The sequence below is a fragment of the Perissodus microlepis genome, chromosome 3, assembly GCF_051167445.1.
Source record: "Perissodus microlepis isolate ML-2025 ecotype Zambia chromosome 3, ASM5116744v1, whole genome shotgun sequence".
In the NCBI taxonomy this organism is placed as follows: domain Eukaryota; kingdom Metazoa; phylum Chordata; class Actinopteri; order Cichliformes; family Cichlidae; genus Perissodus; species Perissodus microlepis.
Genome location: NC_140463.1, coordinates 35,012,618 through 35,033,363, shown reverse-complemented (window position 1 = coordinate 35,033,363; position 20,746 = coordinate 35,012,618). Strand labels below are relative to the sequence as shown.

At 43.1% G+C, this 20,746-nt stretch overlaps 1 protein-coding gene across 1 annotated transcript in view; it reads left to right on the top strand.

Moving 5' to 3' along the window:
* rgs12a (regulator of G protein signaling 12a) overlaps window positions 1–20,746 on the top strand; it is a 42,533-nt gene that overhangs the window by 19,295 nt on the left and 2,492 nt on the right. Inside the window, exons 4-17 of the mRNA XM_084924210.1 lie at window positions 4,353–4,374; window positions 6,900–7,069; window positions 7,890–7,982; window positions 9,437–9,580; window positions 10,208–10,390; window positions 10,482–10,629; window positions 11,387–11,484; window positions 11,702–11,893; window positions 13,305–13,378; window positions 13,494–13,620; window positions 14,052–14,148; window positions 14,395–14,450; window positions 14,947–15,058; window positions 15,296–15,847. Coding sequence (XP_084780336.1) covers window positions 4,353–4,374; window positions 6,900–7,069; window positions 7,890–7,982; window positions 9,437–9,580; window positions 10,208–10,390; window positions 10,482–10,629; window positions 11,387–11,484; window positions 11,702–11,893; window positions 13,305–13,378; window positions 13,494–13,620; window positions 14,052–14,148; window positions 14,395–14,450; window positions 14,947–15,058; window positions 15,296–15,847 — 2,068 coding nt within the window. The remainder of the gene's footprint in view (window positions 1–4,352; window positions 4,375–6,899; window positions 7,070–7,889; window positions 7,983–9,436; window positions 9,581–10,207; window positions 10,391–10,481; window positions 10,630–11,386; window positions 11,485–11,701; window positions 11,894–13,304; window positions 13,379–13,493; window positions 13,621–14,051; window positions 14,149–14,394; window positions 14,451–14,946; window positions 15,059–15,295; window positions 15,848–20,746) is intronic.

Here is a 20,746-nt window from a genome sequence, read left to right as displayed (position 1 = left end):
GAGTGCTGGAATCGGCCATTATTTGTGTTAAAGTTTAGACCAGGCTTTTTGTACAGAAGTGTGAGGAATTTCTGGAAAGGCAACGTCTCGACCTAACTTTTTGAGGGCAGAGACGTGCCTAAACAAGCTCAAAAGATAAAAGAAGTCACTTTTTAAACATGTGAAACACATTCTGTGAGAGGTGATAGCGAGTGTGATTAACTAGGTGTTAATGGAGTTGACCCTTCAACCATTTCACACTGATAAAAGTTTCAGTTGTGGTAGATCACAAACAAAGATCTGTCGGTGTGATCCTCTACGTTCCTTCAGCATGTGGTGTCTTGAGATGCCAGACTGTATGGCGTAGGGGGCTGTACCCGAGTAAAGCTGAAAGAGTGGTTTCCAGCTGGAGAGCCAGATCGTGCTTTGTTTAGAGCCAGCAAGCTCGCCATGACTTCAGTTGTGATATTGGCCATTTGGTTGACAGACTTGCAGCTTTTTAGGGGAATTCCATTTGGGAAATGGGGTATTTTCACTTTTGACTCTATAAAAGGGATCAAAGAGGGCCTGCAGTGCTACTGCGCCACCCACAGTGCTCTTGCTTGTCACCAGAGGTGTCAACAGAGGAAGGAGGTGTTACTGACTAGAGGTGCCAGGGTCATCACTTTGGCCTCATTGTTAAAGACTTGTGGGCAAGGAAGCGATAATGAGTTGGAAAAACACAACACACTGACATGTGTGCTTGTGTGTGGTCTAACTCCAGCAGCAGATATCATTTTGGCTTCTTATCTTGCCAACTTTTAGAAGTACACATTTGTACATGTGTCTTTGTATTTGACAAAAAGCTTTTAGATAATAAGTTAATTTATTCATGTATGGAACCACTTCTGCAGAAATCATTATATTTAAAAAGAGGAACAAGCTGAACAGCCACATATTTGGTGAACCCAGTATCTTGAATCAGATTTTTGACCTCTTGGTTTAGACATGGATGAGATTACAACTCCACTGACTAATCAGCAGGCCAGTATTACTGGCTGATATTAGCTATTTTTTGATCTATTGTTGTTTTCATTATAACTTCTAATGAAAATCTTTGAAATAAGGAAGAGATTGGGAGAAAATATCCTTCAATCGTGTTATAGATAGTTGCATAGTCTGCCCACCAGAGAACACTCTGCACCTTCCCTGTTAAAAGAATGCCGCAAAAACCAGCTGAGAGTGTATATAAGTAATTAACTAAAGATCCAAATTTTGGGAAAATCTGTTGATGTTTCAAGTGTCTGAAAGAAAAACAAATATCAGCCAGTATATAGCAGTTTTAAACCACCAAATATCGGTATGTGTCTTAAAAATTCTATATCAGTCAGGCTCTAGATGACATGAAAATGTGGGCACAGCTTCCGAGTCTGTAAAATGAGACCAGTGCAAACCTTCATAAGTTCTAATGGCCAGCAGGGGGGTGACTCTTCAGCTTGCAATAAGAAGTGCAGTTGTATAAAAATGGGAAATGCATGTGTGGAAAAATGACACACATGCTTGCATATGTGTAACATCAGTAAGCACTTTCCTGAACAGTTTATGTTGTCAATAATTAGTTGCCACTCATAGCACATTAACACTAAGCTGTATCAAGTAAAGTGCACTCCTATTTACAATAAAACTGAGCGTAAAGCAGAGTATGCTGTAGGGTGGAACTGCTGTGTGATTAAAAGGGGTAGGAAAGTAAATTGACAGGGACCCATTTATGTCTTCGTTATACTTTAAGTGACCACAAGTCCGATTTGGTTTGCTTGGGTCCGAGTGACATAAACTTCGTCATGTGGATGTCCGTTTGACCACGTGGACTTTACATTACAATGCTTCGACCTCAAGGACGTATAATAAGTATGACTAATCAGGTTGTGGTGTCTGTTCGTGCCGGCAACAGCGTATAATCAAGACTTAACATAGCAATTATTTTTGCATGCATGCCTCTATCTCGGTTTAAAGTTCGCTGTCTGGGACCTTTCGACCTCGTGAGCCACAGCTAACCCCCAAATCACCGATGTAAGAACTGCGTAAAGAACAGAGAGTCCTTCGACTTCTCAGTGAGTTACTCTCCTCCTCGCTCGTCACATCCGGTTTTCAGACCATCAAAATGTGGCTAAATGTTCAACTTTGCTGATGAACGTTTGGTGGTTGAAGGTGGTTATGGCACAGTGATGCAGTCTGTGTATTTTTGGGACGATCGCATAGACAAAACAAGACATTTGAACCCACCGCCTTGGGCCTTGGAAACGTCTTTATTTTGATAACTCGCTGTTCCATTTCAAAATATGACTCGAATTTTAATTAAATTGGATAATAATTTATAATGTGGCTGTTAGTCAGATAAGATCAAATAATTAGGGTTTTGCAACATTTGAGTTTATTTGGGTGCTTTAAGACATTTAAGACGTTTCTGTCTCTGGGATAAATCTGTCATGATTGTGGTTGGAACCAGGAGATTGCAACAAATGTCACAAGCGAGTGATTTATCGGTGCTCTCCCACTTTTTGTGTAATTTCTGCTCTTGCACAACATGGATAGTTATCTAATTTGTCATCCATATCGATGTGAGTATTGAAGCACCGAGAATAGCTAAAATGCTAATTCTGTTTTCAGTATTTAACCTTTTGTTTGGTCAAAACCAAAATTCACGTCACAGTTTGTTTGTTTTTTTGTTTTTTTTCCCCCCTTTTTTTCTTAAACTGGACTCCAGCTGTGGTGCACTATATATTTAAGGTTTGAGGTTTAGCTGTTTTTAGACCCATAGGAACAGACAGATGGAGTGGGTGTTCTCTCTTTTCTCTCTTTCTTCTGTTTTGGCTTCACGTTGGTCCTCATCCTACCCACCCATGATTACTGTACACATGCGAGCCACCACAGAAGGGGTGGCTTTTTTGGGTGTTGACGATATAGGGGTTGGACTCAGCAGCGGCAGAGTTGTAAAGAAGGCTGTGATGGACAATTAGTGGTTTAGCGGTCTATGTCTGATAGAGCTTTTACATGTGGTCATTCCCAAAATGGAAACAAGCCGTCACGTCGGTGAGCATGACCGATCCCCCTAGTCTTTGTGCATAAAGTGAATAGGTTGCCATCTGAGGTTGTGCTGAAGCTGACTGATTTAAAGCTCCTAATTGAAAAATAAGAGTTTATACAATGAGTAAAATCAGAGCGGGGGGACAAAAACAGTCGACGTTCATTGTTTTCGTTGTTTATGTCATTCCTCTTATGATATTACAGCTCCACAATACAGAATTACGTGAGTGCACCAAAGCACAAAGTCTATTTGCTGCTGAAACCAAAGCTGGAGCGTGGCAATGAGAGCCTTGTTTAGTCGTATTTATCAGCTCTGAGTATTCACACTTTGAAGTGGCAGCTCAGAAAACACTCCTCTGGAAATAGTGCCTCCTTTTCAGATGAATCCTCCAACGCACACTTTTTTTCCTTCTTTTTTTGGAGTTTTCTTGGACAAAGCCCTAAGATTCTGCCTCTCATATCCTCCCCTGCATGTAAATATATATTTATGCAGTGGCTCTCCAGTTTGCACGTTAAATCTTTCTTTATTAGTGGGGTTTACACAAGCCTAACGCTGAGGCAGTGATTTTAAATTGAAGTATTGCCAAGTTAATATTCACTTATCCATGTTAAGCTCAGACATGGGTGGTGTTTTTATTGAGCCTTATTCTCTGGCTGTAATTAGGGCTCTGAGTACAAATGATTTCCATTGTGAATTAATCCACATATTATTTATCCCAATCAATTCATCTTGCTTTGTCTCAGCTGAAAATGTGAAGATAGTCAGTCAAACCAGTAATCAGCTGGGGATTCCTAATGATAATTTCTCTCAATCTGCTTTCAGTGTATGGGTTAGTTCCTGCAGCTCTACATAAACTTCTAAAAAGATGTCCGTGCCCAGTAGGGGAGCTCGTGTCATTTGCCTTTCTTAGGGACATCTACACATGCATAAAACTGCCACTCTCCAAATTAACAAGTGAAAAGCTCATCGTTACGCAGTCTGCCTTGATGACTCCTGATCCTGTGACTGCAGTTAGCAGGAATGCGCACGTTAGTTCAGAGCTGTGGGTGGGGTACCAGTGTGGAGGTGTGAACAGCTGTCCATGGTAGGGGGGGTCGAGATCCACCCACATAAAGTAATTGTGTAAGCCCCCCCAAGGTCCAACCCTTTCCAAGCAGCACACTCAGTTTTACTTACAAACCAGGAGGACACACAGCTCACAGGGATGCCTGAATGGACAGTGCTACCAGCACAGCATTCAGCCTCTCGTGTCTGCGCAGGAGGTCACGAGGGCAACTTCTCACTCATGTCTCTCTTTGTTCTCTTCCAGTCTGCTGCTTCATCAGATGGTGGTAAGTGCAACTCTTTTTTTTTTTTATGAGAGTGTGGAGAGGAATTCAATCTGTGTGCTTATGAATATTTACAATCTTAAAACTGAAGTCTTTTCAGCATTCATCGTTTGGTTCATTTTTGTTGTTTTTTTTATTTCTCATTTTATATTCCGCCCTCAACACAGAACTTTGTAGCTGCTCAATAAAGTGACCTAATAAAAAGTCTTTTAGCAAGCATGATATATTCGCTGTAGGCAGCATGCCTCGTTAACAAATGTTGTTTACCCAGCGTGGTTGGGTTGCTTTCATGGCTAAGCTTGGATGCTGTCTGGTCTTCCCTTTCATAGCAGTTTTAACAGCGCTTGCTAACAGGCTGACCGAGTCTGTGTTGAGGAGTGCAGCTCCGTTTCTTTCACCGTTGATGTGGATCAGACATGCACGGCTGTTTGCTTTCTAAAGCTGTCTCATTAGCTGAGCAGCCAACGGTGTAGTAAACATAGGCCCTCAGTCCTAATACAATAAGCCAAGTCCAAACAAATAGCTTGTCAGAAAACCTCAGACCAGGACTCATTTGACCGTACTGTTAAAAGAAATATGTTTACTCATAATTTATGGAAAACTAGTCTAATTTTAATTGGACATCTACTTTAACTAGGATGTGGTGTAGGCTAGGAAGGTCATACAGAGGCCACCTTATGTTTCTTTCCATTTGAAATGGGAATTTCCGAGTTACCAGTCAGAATTTTCAATGGGAGCAACAGCCTCAAGTGGGACTTCCAACTCAGAAAGTCATACCTCCATTCCAGACACCTAGGAACCCATGAGTGACATCACTCCCCAGTTAGCTTGTTCCAGTTGTAATGTAATGTTAAAAAAAAGATAAAGGAAAAAAAAAGAAATTTGTTTTGGTTCTTAGCACCACAGAGCCTGGTATTGCTAACAATACAGCATAGTACTTGTTTTTGTGTGCTTAAAAACAGCACGTCCTTGGATAGTGACTTTTCAGTGGTCTGCATATGGCAAATTTAGGTAGTCACAAATACACAACAGTGGCAGAAAGCATTAAAGGTTTTACAGGTTTACTACTGTTTACATTCACTGCTACTATCTTAGATTGTTAGCTAGCCGTGGGTGGTGCTGCCCTGACTTAACAAATTCAGGCGGTGTTCCACATTCAGATTCCAACTGAGAACTTCCAGCTTATTTTGGAAGGACCCATCAGAGCGGCACCATTGAGCCCGACTTAACAATCCAAGATGGCGGCTGTGCTTTTAAACATTGGTAAAGCAGTTTGTGCTGCTGTACTATTTGTACGTTTGCAGTCAGTACAACCACTGTTGTGTATTTGTGACTCGATAAATAAGCTACATGCAGACTGACCGTGCTCCACCTGTGAAAGCACAGTTTTTAAGTGCAACAAAAAAAAAAGTACTGCATGGTTTTGCTAGTGATGCTTGAAGTGTTCCACCTCGCCAAGGAGCAAAATAAATCCTTGGTTTTCCGACACATTCCAGCTACTGGAATGTGCTCAACTTGGGAGTGATGTCACTACCCGAGGTAAATAGAACGCAGCCTTACTCACAGTCAGTGATGTCATCTGCTAGTTAGAGTTCTTTTATTTTGTTTGCAGATCTAGCCCACTCATGCAGGTGGATTGGCAAGATAAAGATATGCAGTACTACACCTTACTTGCCCCTGCTACCATTCCTTTCTGAAATGTAAAAACAACCGCTTAATTTCGGTCGCCTGCGCCAGCGAATTGACTTTCCACAGAATGACAACCGTGTATGTGTAACCAATTTGGCTGAGACCCTTTTTGTTTTTTTTGTTTTTACTGTGCGCTCCTCACTCGATCTGCTCACAGCTCTAAAGTGGCCATCTGCCACCATGATAGCAGGTACTGTGTAGGCCGAGGCCACCACTTTAGCTTTGTACCAGCTCCTGTATTGTCACTCACACTTCCCTGTGGCCTTCCCTGTAATCAGCTGTGTCGCCTCTTTCTTTCCTCCTTTTTATCCTCTGCGCTCTCTTTCTGCTGCTCCCTCGTGCAATGTGAGCAACCTCTGCTGTGTCTTTGTGCACTTCTTGCCTTTCTAGTCTAAAAAGCTTTAGGGTAAATTTTCCCCTCTCTAACGGGATCATTAATTTTCTGACAAATTGTGTGTTCTTTCCTTTATTTCAGATTTGCTTCAGCTAAAGGAAAGGAAATTATTGAACAGGTTGTGAGAATTTTGGGTGGACTGCATGAATAGCATTAGCACGAGCGCCAGATGTGATTGATGTACCTACCTTTGGAAATTTCTGATTAACGAGGATCTCATTTCCATTTGCCATGGATTTAATTGCAGTCCAACTGTAGCTTTTGTTCTCAAAAACATTCAGTGAAGTTAAAACTGCTCAAAGGAAGTAAAACATACAAAACACCACTGTTATATTTAGAAAGGGTGAGAGGCCACAGTGGAGAATCTGGTACCCCCCCTCTGGCTGGAATTACCCTTTAGCATCAGCGCTCTCTAACCTTTGCACTGCGCTCTCCTTTCTCGCAGACTATAGTGGGATCCAGCTGCAGAGCTGCTGCAGCCAGAGCAGCCTGAACAGCAATGGCAGCCTTCCAGGAGCAGGCAGCAACCGAGGGGCTCCAGAGCAGCGTGTGGCCAGCTGGTCCTCCTGCTTTGAGCGTCTCCTCCAGGATCCCGTGGGTGTGCGCTACTTCTCGGTGAGCTGGGAGAAAGAATCCTTTCGGAGGTTATCAAGAGTGTTATTAAGGGGTTTGCTGAAAGCTTCTCTGTGCTTTAGATTTGAGTCACTGATGTAGATCAAAGTCCTGTAACTCCAGATGTTACTTTTGGAGACTAATGAGCAAAAAAGGAAAGAATATTTTGAATACTTGAGGCATTATTTAATATTTCTGAGATTAATAGAAACAAGCTCCAACTGCAACACGGACAGACGTGTTAGCAAACACTTCCAAATTATCTTTCTGCCAGTTTATTTTAGTTCTGTACTTGTTCAACTGATGACTAATATGCATCCATTTTAGCTCAATTCTGAGCTCCACTGTCTTCAGAGGGAAATATTTACATCCAGATGTACTATTAATATTAGTATTAAAGAGCTGATATAGTGTAAAAAAAGCAGTAGCGTGATATAAATGAATTCTTTTCCGTCTGGTTAAAGTGAAGAGCCATTTACCAACACTAAACCCTGGTGAGTGAGTGAGTTTATTGTCATGTACCATTTCCTCCCACATAAAAGATGTGCTTTTGAATTTAGCCCACAACACCTCAAGCTCAACATTAAGTTCTTCCATCCCAGAACCACCTCCCTCCTCACCTTCCCTCAGCACTGATCAGAGCTGCGCTCGCCTACACCATCCTGCGCCTACACTTACACCAATCTTGTTACATTACACCCAGTAATATCTGCCCGCTCGACTGGTCTCAACAGCAGCAGAACTGGAAAGATGAGAATGTGATCACCAGTTGAGATTACATAGACAGAGGAAAAAAACCCTCTTTTACTGTGTGTTTCCACAGGAATTTCTCAAGAAAGAATTCAGCGAGGAGAATATCTTGTTCTGGCAGGCCTGTGAATACTTCAGTCATGTCCCTGCAACAGATAAAAAGCAGGTAAGCTACAGTGTGCAGCTGCAGATCCAGTCACAGTTTTGTTTTGGGGCCCATTGTGAATTGGTGGATTATCCCCTTTAACCAAAGATACAGGTCATATTAAAAAATATGAAGTGTTTAAGACCTGAGTTTTATTTTTTTTCTGTAAATCATTTGTCACACAATTAAATGAGTATTATTTATATATTCTCTTATAGCTTGACAGTCTAGCATACTTTAAAGCACACTGCTAATTTCCTATAATGTATGTGAAGCTTTTATTTTGAATGGTAAATGGCCTGTATTTGTATAGCGCTTTACTAGTCCCTAAGGACCCCAAAGCGCTTTACACATCCAGTCATCCACCCATTCACACACACATTCACACACTGGTGATGGCAAGCTACATTGTAGCCACAGCCACCCTGGGGCTACCGGACACTGGCGCCACCGGGCCCTCTGACCACCACCAGTAGGCAACGGGTGAAGTGTCTTGTCCAAGGACACAACGACCGAGACTGTCCAAGCCGGGGCTCGAACCAGCAACCTTCCGATTACAAGGCGAACTCCCAACTCTTGAGCCACAATCGCTTTGATCTACATCAGTGACTCAAGATTCAGCTACTCTAGCTAATCTACCTACTTCTCTCTAAAAGGTTCAGACTAAACCGAATCTGCTCACTTAGCTGATGTAGACTCTTAAAATGGACTTTTATTTTGAACAGTGTCCCGGGATTTTGATTTCTTTTTATTGTGGCTGGCGCTGCATATACAACACTTGGACATAAGCATAAGGTCATTAAGAGCGCGCAAAAGTATAAATGAATGCTGCCAAAGACATAAGCCACTTACCCAGGTTACAAGAAAGGTTCTAAAAAGAGTTGTGCATACAACTAACTGTAACAGATATCGCTTACATGTTGTAGCTGATTACTGCACTAGGGGGCAGTGTCACAAACAGCCAGTATGTGGGCTAAGTAAATTTTTTGGTCCTTCAGCCAGCCATAGAAAAGGGCAAACTTATAACATGCGAAGAGCTGAAGTGAAACTAAGTGTTAAAAACAGTCAAAAAAAAGTGCTGTGGCCACCATCTGTGCTTCTCATGCTTTATTTTGGTCTTATTTTGGATTTTTTTTTGTGCCTTTTCCCATTAACTCCCCTGTTCCTGTTTCAGTCCACTTTTTCAACCAATCACCTTCAAGCTATGTAGAGCTGCATGGTTCTGGGTTGTTTAAGGACTGCATGCAAGCATGTTTCCATTAGATGCATACCCTTTTTGGGGGGGAAATCGCTAAACAAACCATAAAACAAGCATGATGGTGTTTGCGTCACTGTAGCATAGCATAATACACACACTCATCACATCTTGAGGGTCATTTATTTGCCTCAAATGCATCACTCAGAAAGCTGGTGCATTTGGCAGCAAAATGTTCTGTGGTTTTTCTTGAAATTCTCAACAATTCTCTTTCCTGCAGCTGTCCCAGAGAGCAGGGGAGATCTATAACAGCTTCCTGTCCAGCAAGGCCACCATGCCGGTCAACATCGACAGCCAAGCCCAGCTGGCTGATGACGTCCTAACCTCCCCAAGGCCTGACATGTTCAAGACCCAGCAGCTACAGGTAGCAACGAGACAGCTGTTGAGTTTATTCATTAGTGTTCCAAATGAGGCAGCAGATAAATAATGCGGTGCTCCCGCAGTAATCAAAACATTCAACAAACAGTTTGACTTTTAGTGACAGGCCCTTTGTGAGAACCTCATTTGAATTCTTCAGTTGTTCGGTATCAAGCTGAGGATCAAGCTTTTTCTAGACAGTATTAATGGAGGAGGGATTCTGCGTGCAGTAGGGGGTTCTGTTCTCATCTAGCCTTTAGTCACTTAGCACAAGCATATTGGCTTTTTTTTTGGTGGCCATCTGCATTTGTTTACAAAAGGGCTCTGAGGCTTTACCAGAGAGATAAACACAAACTGGCATACACCCACAGAGAACCTAGCACATACTGTACACACAGCCCCATAGACACACAGTCAGAGATCTGTATATTTTCAGTGTGCACATGAGTATGATTAAATTTTAACCGTTGAGGCCGCTGTCAAAACATGAGCTGTAACCATATGTTAACACTAGCAGCTTTTTGTCTATCGCACATCTTCTCTTCTCTTTTTATTTATGTATTTTTTTGGTCCAAATTTCTCAAATCCTCATTTGCGATGTCTTACTCATTGCCCCCTCTCGCCACGTCTGCAGATCTTCAACTTGATGAAATTTGACAGCTATTCGCGTTTCCTCAAGTCCTCCCTCTACCAGGAGTGCATGCGTGCTGAGATGGACGGTCAGCCCTTGCCGGACCCCTACCAAATCCCCTGCAGCCCCGCCCCCTCAAAGCACAGTGCCAGCTCTGACCGCTCTACCCTGTCGACCCCCAAAAAGGTATAGCATTTATTAAAGACACCTCTCACGGAGTTGTGCGGTTGTTGTCCAGACTGACGGATAACGGGTCTATTTGCCTCCCAATCCACAGGACGTCAGAAAGCAGCGCTCAGGGAGGTCACTGAATGAAGACGGCAGAGACGAGAGCGCCGACAAGAAACGTGGCTTCTTCTCTTGGTCGCGCAACAGGAGCTTTGGGAAGGGTCCAAAGAAGAAGGACATCGGAGACATTAACCTCGGTAAGGAGTGAACTGACAACAGTGAATGTTTCAAACGTCCCCGACACAAACGTCTGCAGTGCTCAATTGTCCTTGAATAAGACACCAAATCAGTGCCAGCTCCAGGGCTGGAGTGAGATACATGCAGGGTAGAAGTGAAGAAACACAGCTGGAAGTCTCTCACACACTGAGAAACACACAGACATACCACTGGTACCCTGGCAAAAACATACTTGTTGCGTCCTGACACACTGAGGAGGCCCAAGGAAGGGTTTAAAAGATAGTCTTAGTGTTTTTTATTGTTTTGTTTTTAAGTTGTTATTATGTTTTGGGTTGATTTTATTTGAGACTATGATGCAAAATGGCCATAAGCTTTAATCTTTTGTGAGGTTTTAAAATCAACTACAATTCCGTTTTCTGACTTTTAGGCTTACATCAGTAATGATTACTTGTAGTTTCTTTCTCATGCCAGTTGTGTGCAAAAAACTCGATTCTGTTCTTACTTAATGTGACTAAATATACATTTTACACTCTCTCTAAATGCATTTGTCCTGAAATGAAACTCCAACTCCCACTCATATCCTTTATTTATTCTCTTTGATAAAACGCGCCTTTCTGTTTGCCAACATCTTCCAGTGACCAAATTCGATACTGAAACACTGTTATTAGTCATATTACACGTCGGTGTTGCATATTGTAAGTGTCATGTAAAATGAGCAGTGCGCTCATGTCTCTCTGACGTGCACTAATCTGTCGTACTCTGCGCTGCGCTGTGCAGATTACTGGGGCAGTAATGGGAGGAGGGAGTCCCAGGGCTCCTTGTCATCCGGTACCAGTCTGGAGATGCCCATTTCCTGCTCCGCTGGCAAGATTGAGGTAAGACTCCTATGGACAGGTCACCATGGCAACACAGAGCTCAGTGTCTGGTGAAGCTATCATAATAGGGCCGCAGCAGTTTTTTATATACTTCTCAGACCATGGAGTTTTGTTTATGGGTCACATGGAAGAAAAAACACACACATGTATATATATATTTATAATATTAAAAAGTATTTATTTATGTATGCATTTATTTTTAATTCTTTGACCATAGTCTGATAATCGCCACTCGGTTGGAGCGTGGGAACGTGCTCCCAAACAGTGCAGCGTGCTGCTACCCAACGGCTCCTGCTCTTCTGTCAGCCTTCGGCCAGGTGCCTCCATCAGGGAAGTCCTCCAAGAACTCTGCCAGAACATTAGTGTCAATGTTGCCGCCGTTGACCTTTTCCTGGTGGGAGGAGACAAGGTGAGAACAAACTGCTGACAAATGCTGCATACATCTGCTGCTGTCCCAGTAAGCTAAGCACTGCTACAGAAACAATTTGAGCGGAGTTATTCAACTGTGCTTACACTAAGAAAATAAAATGTAGCCTTTAGGAGTCTCTTTGTTTCATGAGGGGTGAGGCTCTCCCAGATAGAGACTTTTGAGTTCTGTAGAACTTATCAGAAGGAAAAAGACAAAGCTTTGGTTACAAAAAAATTATCTGAGAGTCATCAAAGAAAGGGTAGAAGAAACACAGTATCTCACATAGGGGTCACATTCTGTTTACTGCTTACTCTGACTGATATAGGATTTTTAAGACTGATACCAATACCAATATTCGGTTACTTGAAAAGCCAATATGTTGGCAAATATTTCTTTTTAATTTCAGATACATGAAACAGATGTATTTCCCTAAAAATTGTTATGTGCAAATATTTGTGATTCCTTACTGACATAATATGACAACGCAGTTTAAACGTAATCTTGTTACAACGATTCACAGATTACTCATTTATACTCCTTGTTTTGCTGGGATCAGCTGATCGTTGCGTTTGTGGCGTTCTAAAACTGTTGCCAATACAGATGCTCCAATGTGTCCTCTGTGGACAAAGTGTGTAACCTCTTAAAAGTGTCTTTTATTGGCCTTTAGAAATACTGATACCGATAGATCAGAAAATGATCAGCCTTCTGAGAAGCTCATCTATGCCAAAACCCAGTTTTCAAAAATCGAATTTTAAGATAAAGGATTGCTTGTGTCATGCTTAATAATATAATGAAGCAGGTGTGCTTCCAGGAACCCCCCAAAGAAGTATTAGCCCTATTGATATATCTGTCAGGCTCTGGATAGTTTTTTTTTTTACTACTGCTGCATATTACTGTGAAAACAAATCTTTGTATGCTGCTGCAAAAACAACAAAAATATTGTTTAAAAAAAAAAGATGATGGATGTGCCGCGATCTTGGCCGTGTGACCTCGTAAAAAGATGACGGAGAGAGAAAGAAGCAGAAGATTTTTCACTAGGCAGTTAATTCTAACAGCAGCTCGTTAGAGGTGCATGAAAAGTCACTGATTCTAATAACGGCGAGAATGAGGTGAAGTGAAGTGTGATGATCAGTGCTCAGTGTGAAACAGAAGCCTCGTACTCGAGCTAAGATGGCAGATATTTTTCATATTTACAAAAAAACAAATACTGCCAATATCCAGACACTTAAATATTTGGGTACAGCACACCTGAGGAGTCCTTATTAGCAAATATAAGTTTTGAAGTGAATCAAAAAGAGAATTACAGATAATTTGTTTTTTTCATTGCTGTTTATAGCGCTCAATGCTGTGTTTGATCCTGGCTCTTTATGTGCTGCTAATGTGTAGTTTTATGCTTTTTTTTCCCTCTTAGCCTTTAGTGTTGGACCAAGACTGTATGACACTAAGCTCCAGAGACCTGAGACTGGAGAAGCGCACATTGTTTAGGTATGAACAACCGATCAGTGTTCCCTTGAGTCTGTTAATCGCCTTCAGTTTCTCATTTTGCGTTTCTGCTTTCATTGCTGTCACATTTACTTTGATGCTCTCGGCTCACTGGTAGGTTGGATCTGGTGCCCATTAACCGCTCCGTGGGGCTGAAAGCCAAGCCGACCAAGCCAGTCACTGAGGTCCTGCGGCCCGTGGTGGCCAAATATGGTCTCCACCTCGCTGATCTTGTGGCCAAAATAGTAAGTTGTCTCCAGTGCCTTAATCCTTTTGAAGCTCCCGTGTGTCCAGACAGCAGCCTGTGTAGTGTGTGACTGTGCCACAGGGTGGAGTATCATGGTTAGAGGGGTAAAACGACCGCATCCTTTTCCATCTCTACACAGTGGTTAGCACTCTGACTCAGCCCAGCCTGCTAAGACGAAACACCGGGGCTATAATTAAGAATGACGACACTCCTCAAACATGCCGACTCTCTACTCCTCCCCCTAAACCCCTGTCAGATTTATTTTAGTCCTGTGGGTTTCCAGGCATTATAACTGTATTATACAGTAGACCAGAGCTGAAAGGTGGTTTATAAACTAAGCAAAGGAACACGCGCGGCAGCAGTATTTAGATTTCCGCACAACAGGTGAGGATACTAACATGTTGACCTTCAAATTTTATTTTATAATAGAGCGGCGAGACTGAGCCTCTGGATCTGGGTGCCCCCATATCGAGTCTGGACGGCCTGCGAGTTGTGCTGGAGCGAGCAGATCCCTGTTCAGTCAAAGGTAGAATGGAACAAAAAAAACCAAAACTGGTTTGTCCTTTCTCATCAAGGCACCAGAAAAATGTAAATCACGCCCACCTCTGTCATCCTGCTGATTAACGTGTACGAGTTTTTGCAAGACGTCTCTCTCATTACGCCTCAAGCACCCTCTCCTCCCCTCTCTGTCTCACGCTCTTCCTCATCAGTTTCTCACCCCGATGACTTTTTCATGTACACATCTCTCTGTTTCTCTCTCTCACTCAAATAGACAAATCCAAGTCTTCCTCCTTAAAAAGTCACCCAACCCGGAGTTTTTCTGCGACAGTGAGTACTCGTCACATCTTTATTCTCACACAATGATAAAAAGAGTGGTGTTTTTGTCTTTTTCTGCTGCTGCTTCTGCAACATCATTTAATAACATTATTAACACTGAGCCAATGCTAAGCTATCAGTTGGTGTTTACTTCCTTTTTTTTTTTTTACATTATTATTACTGTTATTTTGGGGTCTTCCTCTCCCTAACACTGCCTATGGCTGACTCACTCGCTCCTGTTTTCTCCGCTCGAGTTATTGCACCATATGAAGGCAGATCCTGCTTAGTCTGGATTCTATCAGGGTCCTTAAAGACACACAGCCGACAGATGGACCAAGCTCATCTTTACCTGAAGGTCTCAGTAAATCTGGACAAACTGCTCAGTAGGGTGCTTAGCAGCTCGTGCTTAGCTTCGCCCCCATCCCACCCCACCCCTTACGACCTCCCCGCACACCACATCGTCCCTCCATCCCCTTAATAGAGTGCCTTGTTATTGTTGAATCTGCAGGGAGATGAGAGGTCAGCACCAAAGGACTTTTCTGTGAGGCCAAGTGGACCAGACTCAGCACTCCCAAGGGATAAGAGAAAACAGAAAAAGATTAATATAGATGAAGCTGAAGGTAAATCCCCCTTTTTCTCCTTATTTGTCTTTCTTTCTTTTCTTTTTTTCAACTTGTGGTGGAATTCTTAGCTTTGCTTTGCCTTTAGGACTAACTCGTGTCTTTGTTAGTTCCACGAGGGTTCTTTTCTCTTAAGAGGAGCGAGGTTGCTCTGCTGCACGTCACACCCAGCTAATCCTTTTCTTGTGTGTGTTTGGAAACTTTCAAGTGAGGAAATGTGCTTGAACTGTTTTCCAGAATTCTTTGAGCTGCTGAGCCGGGCGCAGAGCACCCGAGCCAACGACCAGCGTGGTCTCCTGAACAAAGACGACCTAGTGCTTCCCGACTTCCTGCGACTGACTCCGCCCACTTCCTCTGTCTCCGTGTCCTCCGACCTGGCCTGCTCCACCCCCAACTCCCTGAAGCCGGTTCGAGAGAATGGCATTCCCTCCCGGAGCCCCCTCACTTCCAGCCTACGCTCGGAGAGCCTCGACTCCTCTCTTAGCTCCAGTGCGAACGGACACTCCAGGCGGTGCCTCATGCCCCCTCCACGCCACCCAACCTTCGGCACTCACATGTCCCCCATCCTCCGGCCCTCAGACACCCGTCCAACCCTCCGCACCGTGGAGGAGGACGCCAACACTGACCTGACTCTCATCGGTGAAGGCGACATCAGCAGCCCCACCCTGCTGCCTCCTTCACCATCCCCTGTGTCGTCCTTCGATAGCAGCCTGCCGGCAGCCAACTTCACCCCGCCACCGCCCTGCTCCCAGGCTAAAGACATGGGTGAAGAGGGAAAGTCCAGTTCAGGTATTTCTACAGTGTAACAACCTAACACTCAGTGTGTTTGCGCGTGTGCTTGTGCGTGTGTGTGTTGTACATGCATGTGTGTGGACAGGAACAGGACCACTTTGACAATAAAACTCCCTCTACACTGACTCTGATGCACTTTAATGACAAATTGATATCGACTCTTTCTCAGTTTGCCTGATTCGTCTTTATCAAGCTCAGCAAAGCATGTGTGTGATTGATCATGATGATTACACTACTCAAGATTGATCTGTAAATAACGACCTGTGTATTTTGTTCCGTGAGTAACGTTTACTTGTACATCACCTCCCTCGCCACAAATTGTTGAGTTGAACGTGTGACTGACATTAGCGGATTTCCAGTGATATATTTTGTCCTTTTGGGTGCATGCAAAATGTGACTGATTGCAGATCTGTTGAATATCAATGAAATATACACAATGCGTAGAGATTAATGATCAATATTTGACAGTTATGTGGACGCTAGATGTTGTACCGAAGGTTAGAAATCAGAGGAGGAAAAAAAAAGATCAGCTTTCATGTACAAAAAAAAGAAAATTGAGCCAGACTGCTGCACAGTGTTGGACCTGCAAATACCTAACAGTCGGTACATATAAATGCTGTATCCCTATCCATCCCACCTCCTCTAGTTAAGAGCAATTCAACAATGTCCATGTCAAAAAGCTAGATTTTTTTTTCATTCTCTTTTTACGCAATGCTACAAATCCGGTGAGCCATTAAACAGCTCATGCTGTAGCAATGGTGAAAAATTATTAGTCACTGGAGGACAAGTGCTCCTTGGCGTTGGTGACATTGTTGAAGTGCCTGTCATTCTTTACCAGGCTCATTCGCTCTCTAGGTGCCTGTTTGTAGATAATCACTGCCAATAATCTCTGTACCTGTGATTGAATAGATCTAATAAATGTTAGAATTGGAAATCACTCTCGTCTGTCTTTTTACACGTTTGTGAGATCAGTCCGTCCCCCCCACTCCTCCCCTCTCTCCCCGCCACCCGCCGCTTGTCCTCTCCACCTCCACATGCCTCCTTCCGTTCTCTCTTAGCTTTTTTTGTTTAATTTGTTTTTTCTTTTTCTGTTTTTTGTTGTTGTTCTTGTCTAGTGGCTTCCTCCTCTCATCAGCTCCCACTCCTCCGTGTCCTTCCTCGTGCGCGCTCATTTCACAGTGTCACTGCTCGCTGGGTGTCTTTATTTTTTTTACTCCTAGGATCTCTCGGTGTGTGTTTATTCGGTGTCGTTGCTCAGCCGACCTGCTTCTTGTTGTTGCTGTTGTTGATGATATAACACATATTGCTTTTATTTCTTTAAATTGGGCCACTGCTGTTCGCGTGTGTGTGGGTTTCATATTGGGTTTGCAAAGCTTTGCCTCGGCATTGGTTCATCATGCTCTGAGTGCATGGCCATCTCTCGCACACATTTCCCGCCTTTATGTGTTTTTTTTCCCCCCGCTCCCCCGTGCATATGTGTGTGTTGTCTGTGATGCTATGTGAAGTGAAGTAGTGATTTGATCTGTGACAGTGTTGCTTTGATATCCTACGTGTGATGATCGCGGCTTTGAGTTGAAGCCTTTCCTGACACGCTGTGAAGTCGTCAGAAAAGAAGATAACCACACTCCTGTGTTCCAGCTACAAAGCAGCTCCGGCTGCTCTTTTTGATGCACCTCAAAGCACTTTTTAAAAGGGGCACAAACATGACCTTATTGCCTTGTCTTCATATCTACGCTTTTAATGCAAAGCAGGGCTTACACACACAAGACGAGGAGGATAAATCGAAGCTTTTTCAGCTTTCATACAGCCTCATTCCTCTTTTCTGGTTGCTAAGCACATCAGGCTGATTCTTCCCACCACCGGGCGCCATGGTAACCTTATCCACGAGTTGTCTGAGCTACAGATAGAAACTGTCACTACTGGTTTTCATCTATCTCCCTGCCTCTTTCTCTCCGTTTCTCTTTTCTCTCGCTTGCTAAAACGGGAGCAGAGCAGTGATTTGGTATGGCCACGCTTTTAGCGCAGTTTGCCACCTTGGTATCACCGAGGCTGTGCTGGGATCTGTACAGCGCGCAGCGAGCTAAAACGCCTCCACTTTCTCACTTTTTGGACTTTATGAAGTTGTTACATTTGAGTTTGGGTGGAAAGTTAAGCTCGCTGGCTTTCTTTATAAGTTTAAGACAAAGTAAACCACCCACAGAGTACAGTTACATCTTTAATTCCAACTGCAGCGAAGCCAATGTTGTGCAGTTGCAGCGTTCCTCTTCTTTTATCTGTCATCCTGCTGACTTCAGGCACTGCAGAGATGTCTCCTCGCTTTCTGTATTACTGTTAGACTGACGCCCTCTGCTGTTCCGAGAGAATAAGAATACAGTAATTGCTGCTTTGGTAGCTCGACATGGATCTCATTTTAATGTCATGCAGAAAGTCAAAGACATCCTTTCTACAGCAGCAGAAGTGCATCACGCGGTACCATTTTTCACATTTCCTCTAATTCTACTGGAAAGTCACCAGTGTGCACACATGACAGTTACACAAATATCTTGAACTGCATATGGTTTGAATCCAAAAGAAGGCTAAAGTTCTTCAGTGATCTGAAGCTTTTAGTACCTTTAATGGGCACATCGGTCTAAATTAAAGCCCTAATTAAACTATAAAAGACAAAACCAGAAAGGAGAACCAGGGCTGAACTTGATGCTCCCTCTTACTCCACGGCTCTGTGGGGAATAGAATGCCCACTAGGGGGCGACATTACACAGTGTATCTCTACACAGCACTGATTCAGACTCAATTTAAAGTGTGTTTAGTTAAGTCAACAATAATGCTGCCCTCTTCATAAACAAGAACAGGCGGCCACCTTTGTCTGAATACTAAGCAATAAATTACAGAAGTGAATAATTCAGCAAGTTCACGACAAGAGCTTGTTTGTCCTGAGTTTTCGTTTTCTTCTTATACACTCATGCTGAGGGAAGATTAAAGGATTCCTTGGGGTAGTTGAGACTCTATCTCAGGGCATTACAAAGTGCTTTGTAATGACTCGATTTCAGCTGCCTGCACCTGAGGCACCATGCCACTGAGCTGTCCTTCAAGCCCGCTTCACCCGTTTCTTCGTCTTCTGTCCTCGAAGCCGACAGCTGCTGATCCCCGGGCCTGCCTTAGCATCCATCTGGCGGTCAGAGGAGGGCTTGATGTGGATCTTTTGCAGGGAGACTAAGTGAGGACTGGAGCTGGTTCCGTTCCATTCTGGCTGCTCGAGCTCAGCGCCCTGCGGCCGCCATGGCTGCTGAAAGGAGTTGCCACAGGAGGAATGGCCATGTTAAACAGTTGTGCCTCATTATCACATGGTGCAGACCAATCAGCAAGCACACTACTGAATACATGCATGAGAAGCGTGTATGTGTAAATGGTAGAAGTGCACACACCAGGTCCAGAAATTACATTTGAGTAATAGCTACATGAGTTTGATCTCCCATGACTAAGCAAAGTAAAGCTTATGTTATAAGCAAAAACCATATTTAAACCCTATCTTGTAGGTTTATTGTGAGTAATATTAAAAGGTTTAACATATCAGTACAAAGCCAGGTGGCTCAGTCAGTGGTCTTTAACAAACTGCAATATTAACAACCTCACTGTGGGGGTGGGGGCTGAGAACAGAGAAGCCTTTCCCAAATTTTCTAGTTTGTGACTAGAGCTAAAACAAACTGCGACTTCATTATTCTTTTGACATAAATAATTTTTTATAGTTGATTAATTGTTCCAGCCAGGCTAAACTTTATCTGGTGGTGTGAGGGTTTGCTGCGCTCCTCTTCTGTGATTGTGGACTGAATTACCCCCAAATTATTTTGTACCAACAGAATAAGACTTTAATTAAAGGTAGGGTTTGTGAAAACCTGTCTTCACTATTTTCTCTCACATTCTATAGATTGCGTAAAATAGCCATTAACTATTATTTAATAATTGGCCTGAACATAATCCACTTGTATTGCCCTATTAGCAAGCAAAGCAAAATTCAAGTAACAGTAGAAATGCTTTGTAAGCAAAATGAGGTAAAACCAGCAAACGCGAGTGCTGGAAACTATTACACAACCGGAAAAGTACTTGTAGGTTTTCTCCCTCACCCCCCAAGTATGATTGTTCAAGCTGTTGCAGGATAGATAGGTTTGCTGAGGGTCTACATAAGGTCAGCTGTTGGAGCTCACTGACAGTGTTTACATATATATCGGACAGCAACGAATAACAGCCAGTCGAGTTCAGAGCATCTGTGTGTTGAAGTGTAGTGCTTATGTCCGTGTGTTTACGGTCTCTGGAGGCCACATGGTTCACATGAGATGTGGAAAGTTTATCACCTGTAGTTGTAACACCAGCATCAAAAAGAAACACTGGCTCTGTGGCTTCTTGAGTGCGCTTGCATTAGCGAAGAGAGGGGAAGTTTGAGCATGTTTTATTTATTATCCTGTAGGGGACTTGCGATGAAGTCATGCATCTCTGGAGTTTAAGGAAATAAAGACAGTAATGTTCAGATGTGTCGCATCAGATTTTATTGCACTGAATTATTGTACAGCATATTTAATCCTGTCAGTTTTTAGTCCGATCTTTCTGATGAACCAGCTATAAAGTTGAGCAAGTTTAAGCAGAAGTGGTTATGTCATCAAGTCTATCATGACAACAGCTGGGATGATTACACAACTGTAGAATGCTTAAAATATAAAAAACAAGCCCACTATTCAACTTAAAATCAAGCAAAGTGGAGTTAAAATGTGCACTCACACGGTGTGACAGATTTTGCTTGAGTGCTTTTGAAATCTGGCATTGCCGTGCTAAACATCTGGCCGTCAACCAGTGTAATGAGAGGTAAAAGAGATGTGAAGGCCAAGAATGAATAGTTTTGCACATCTG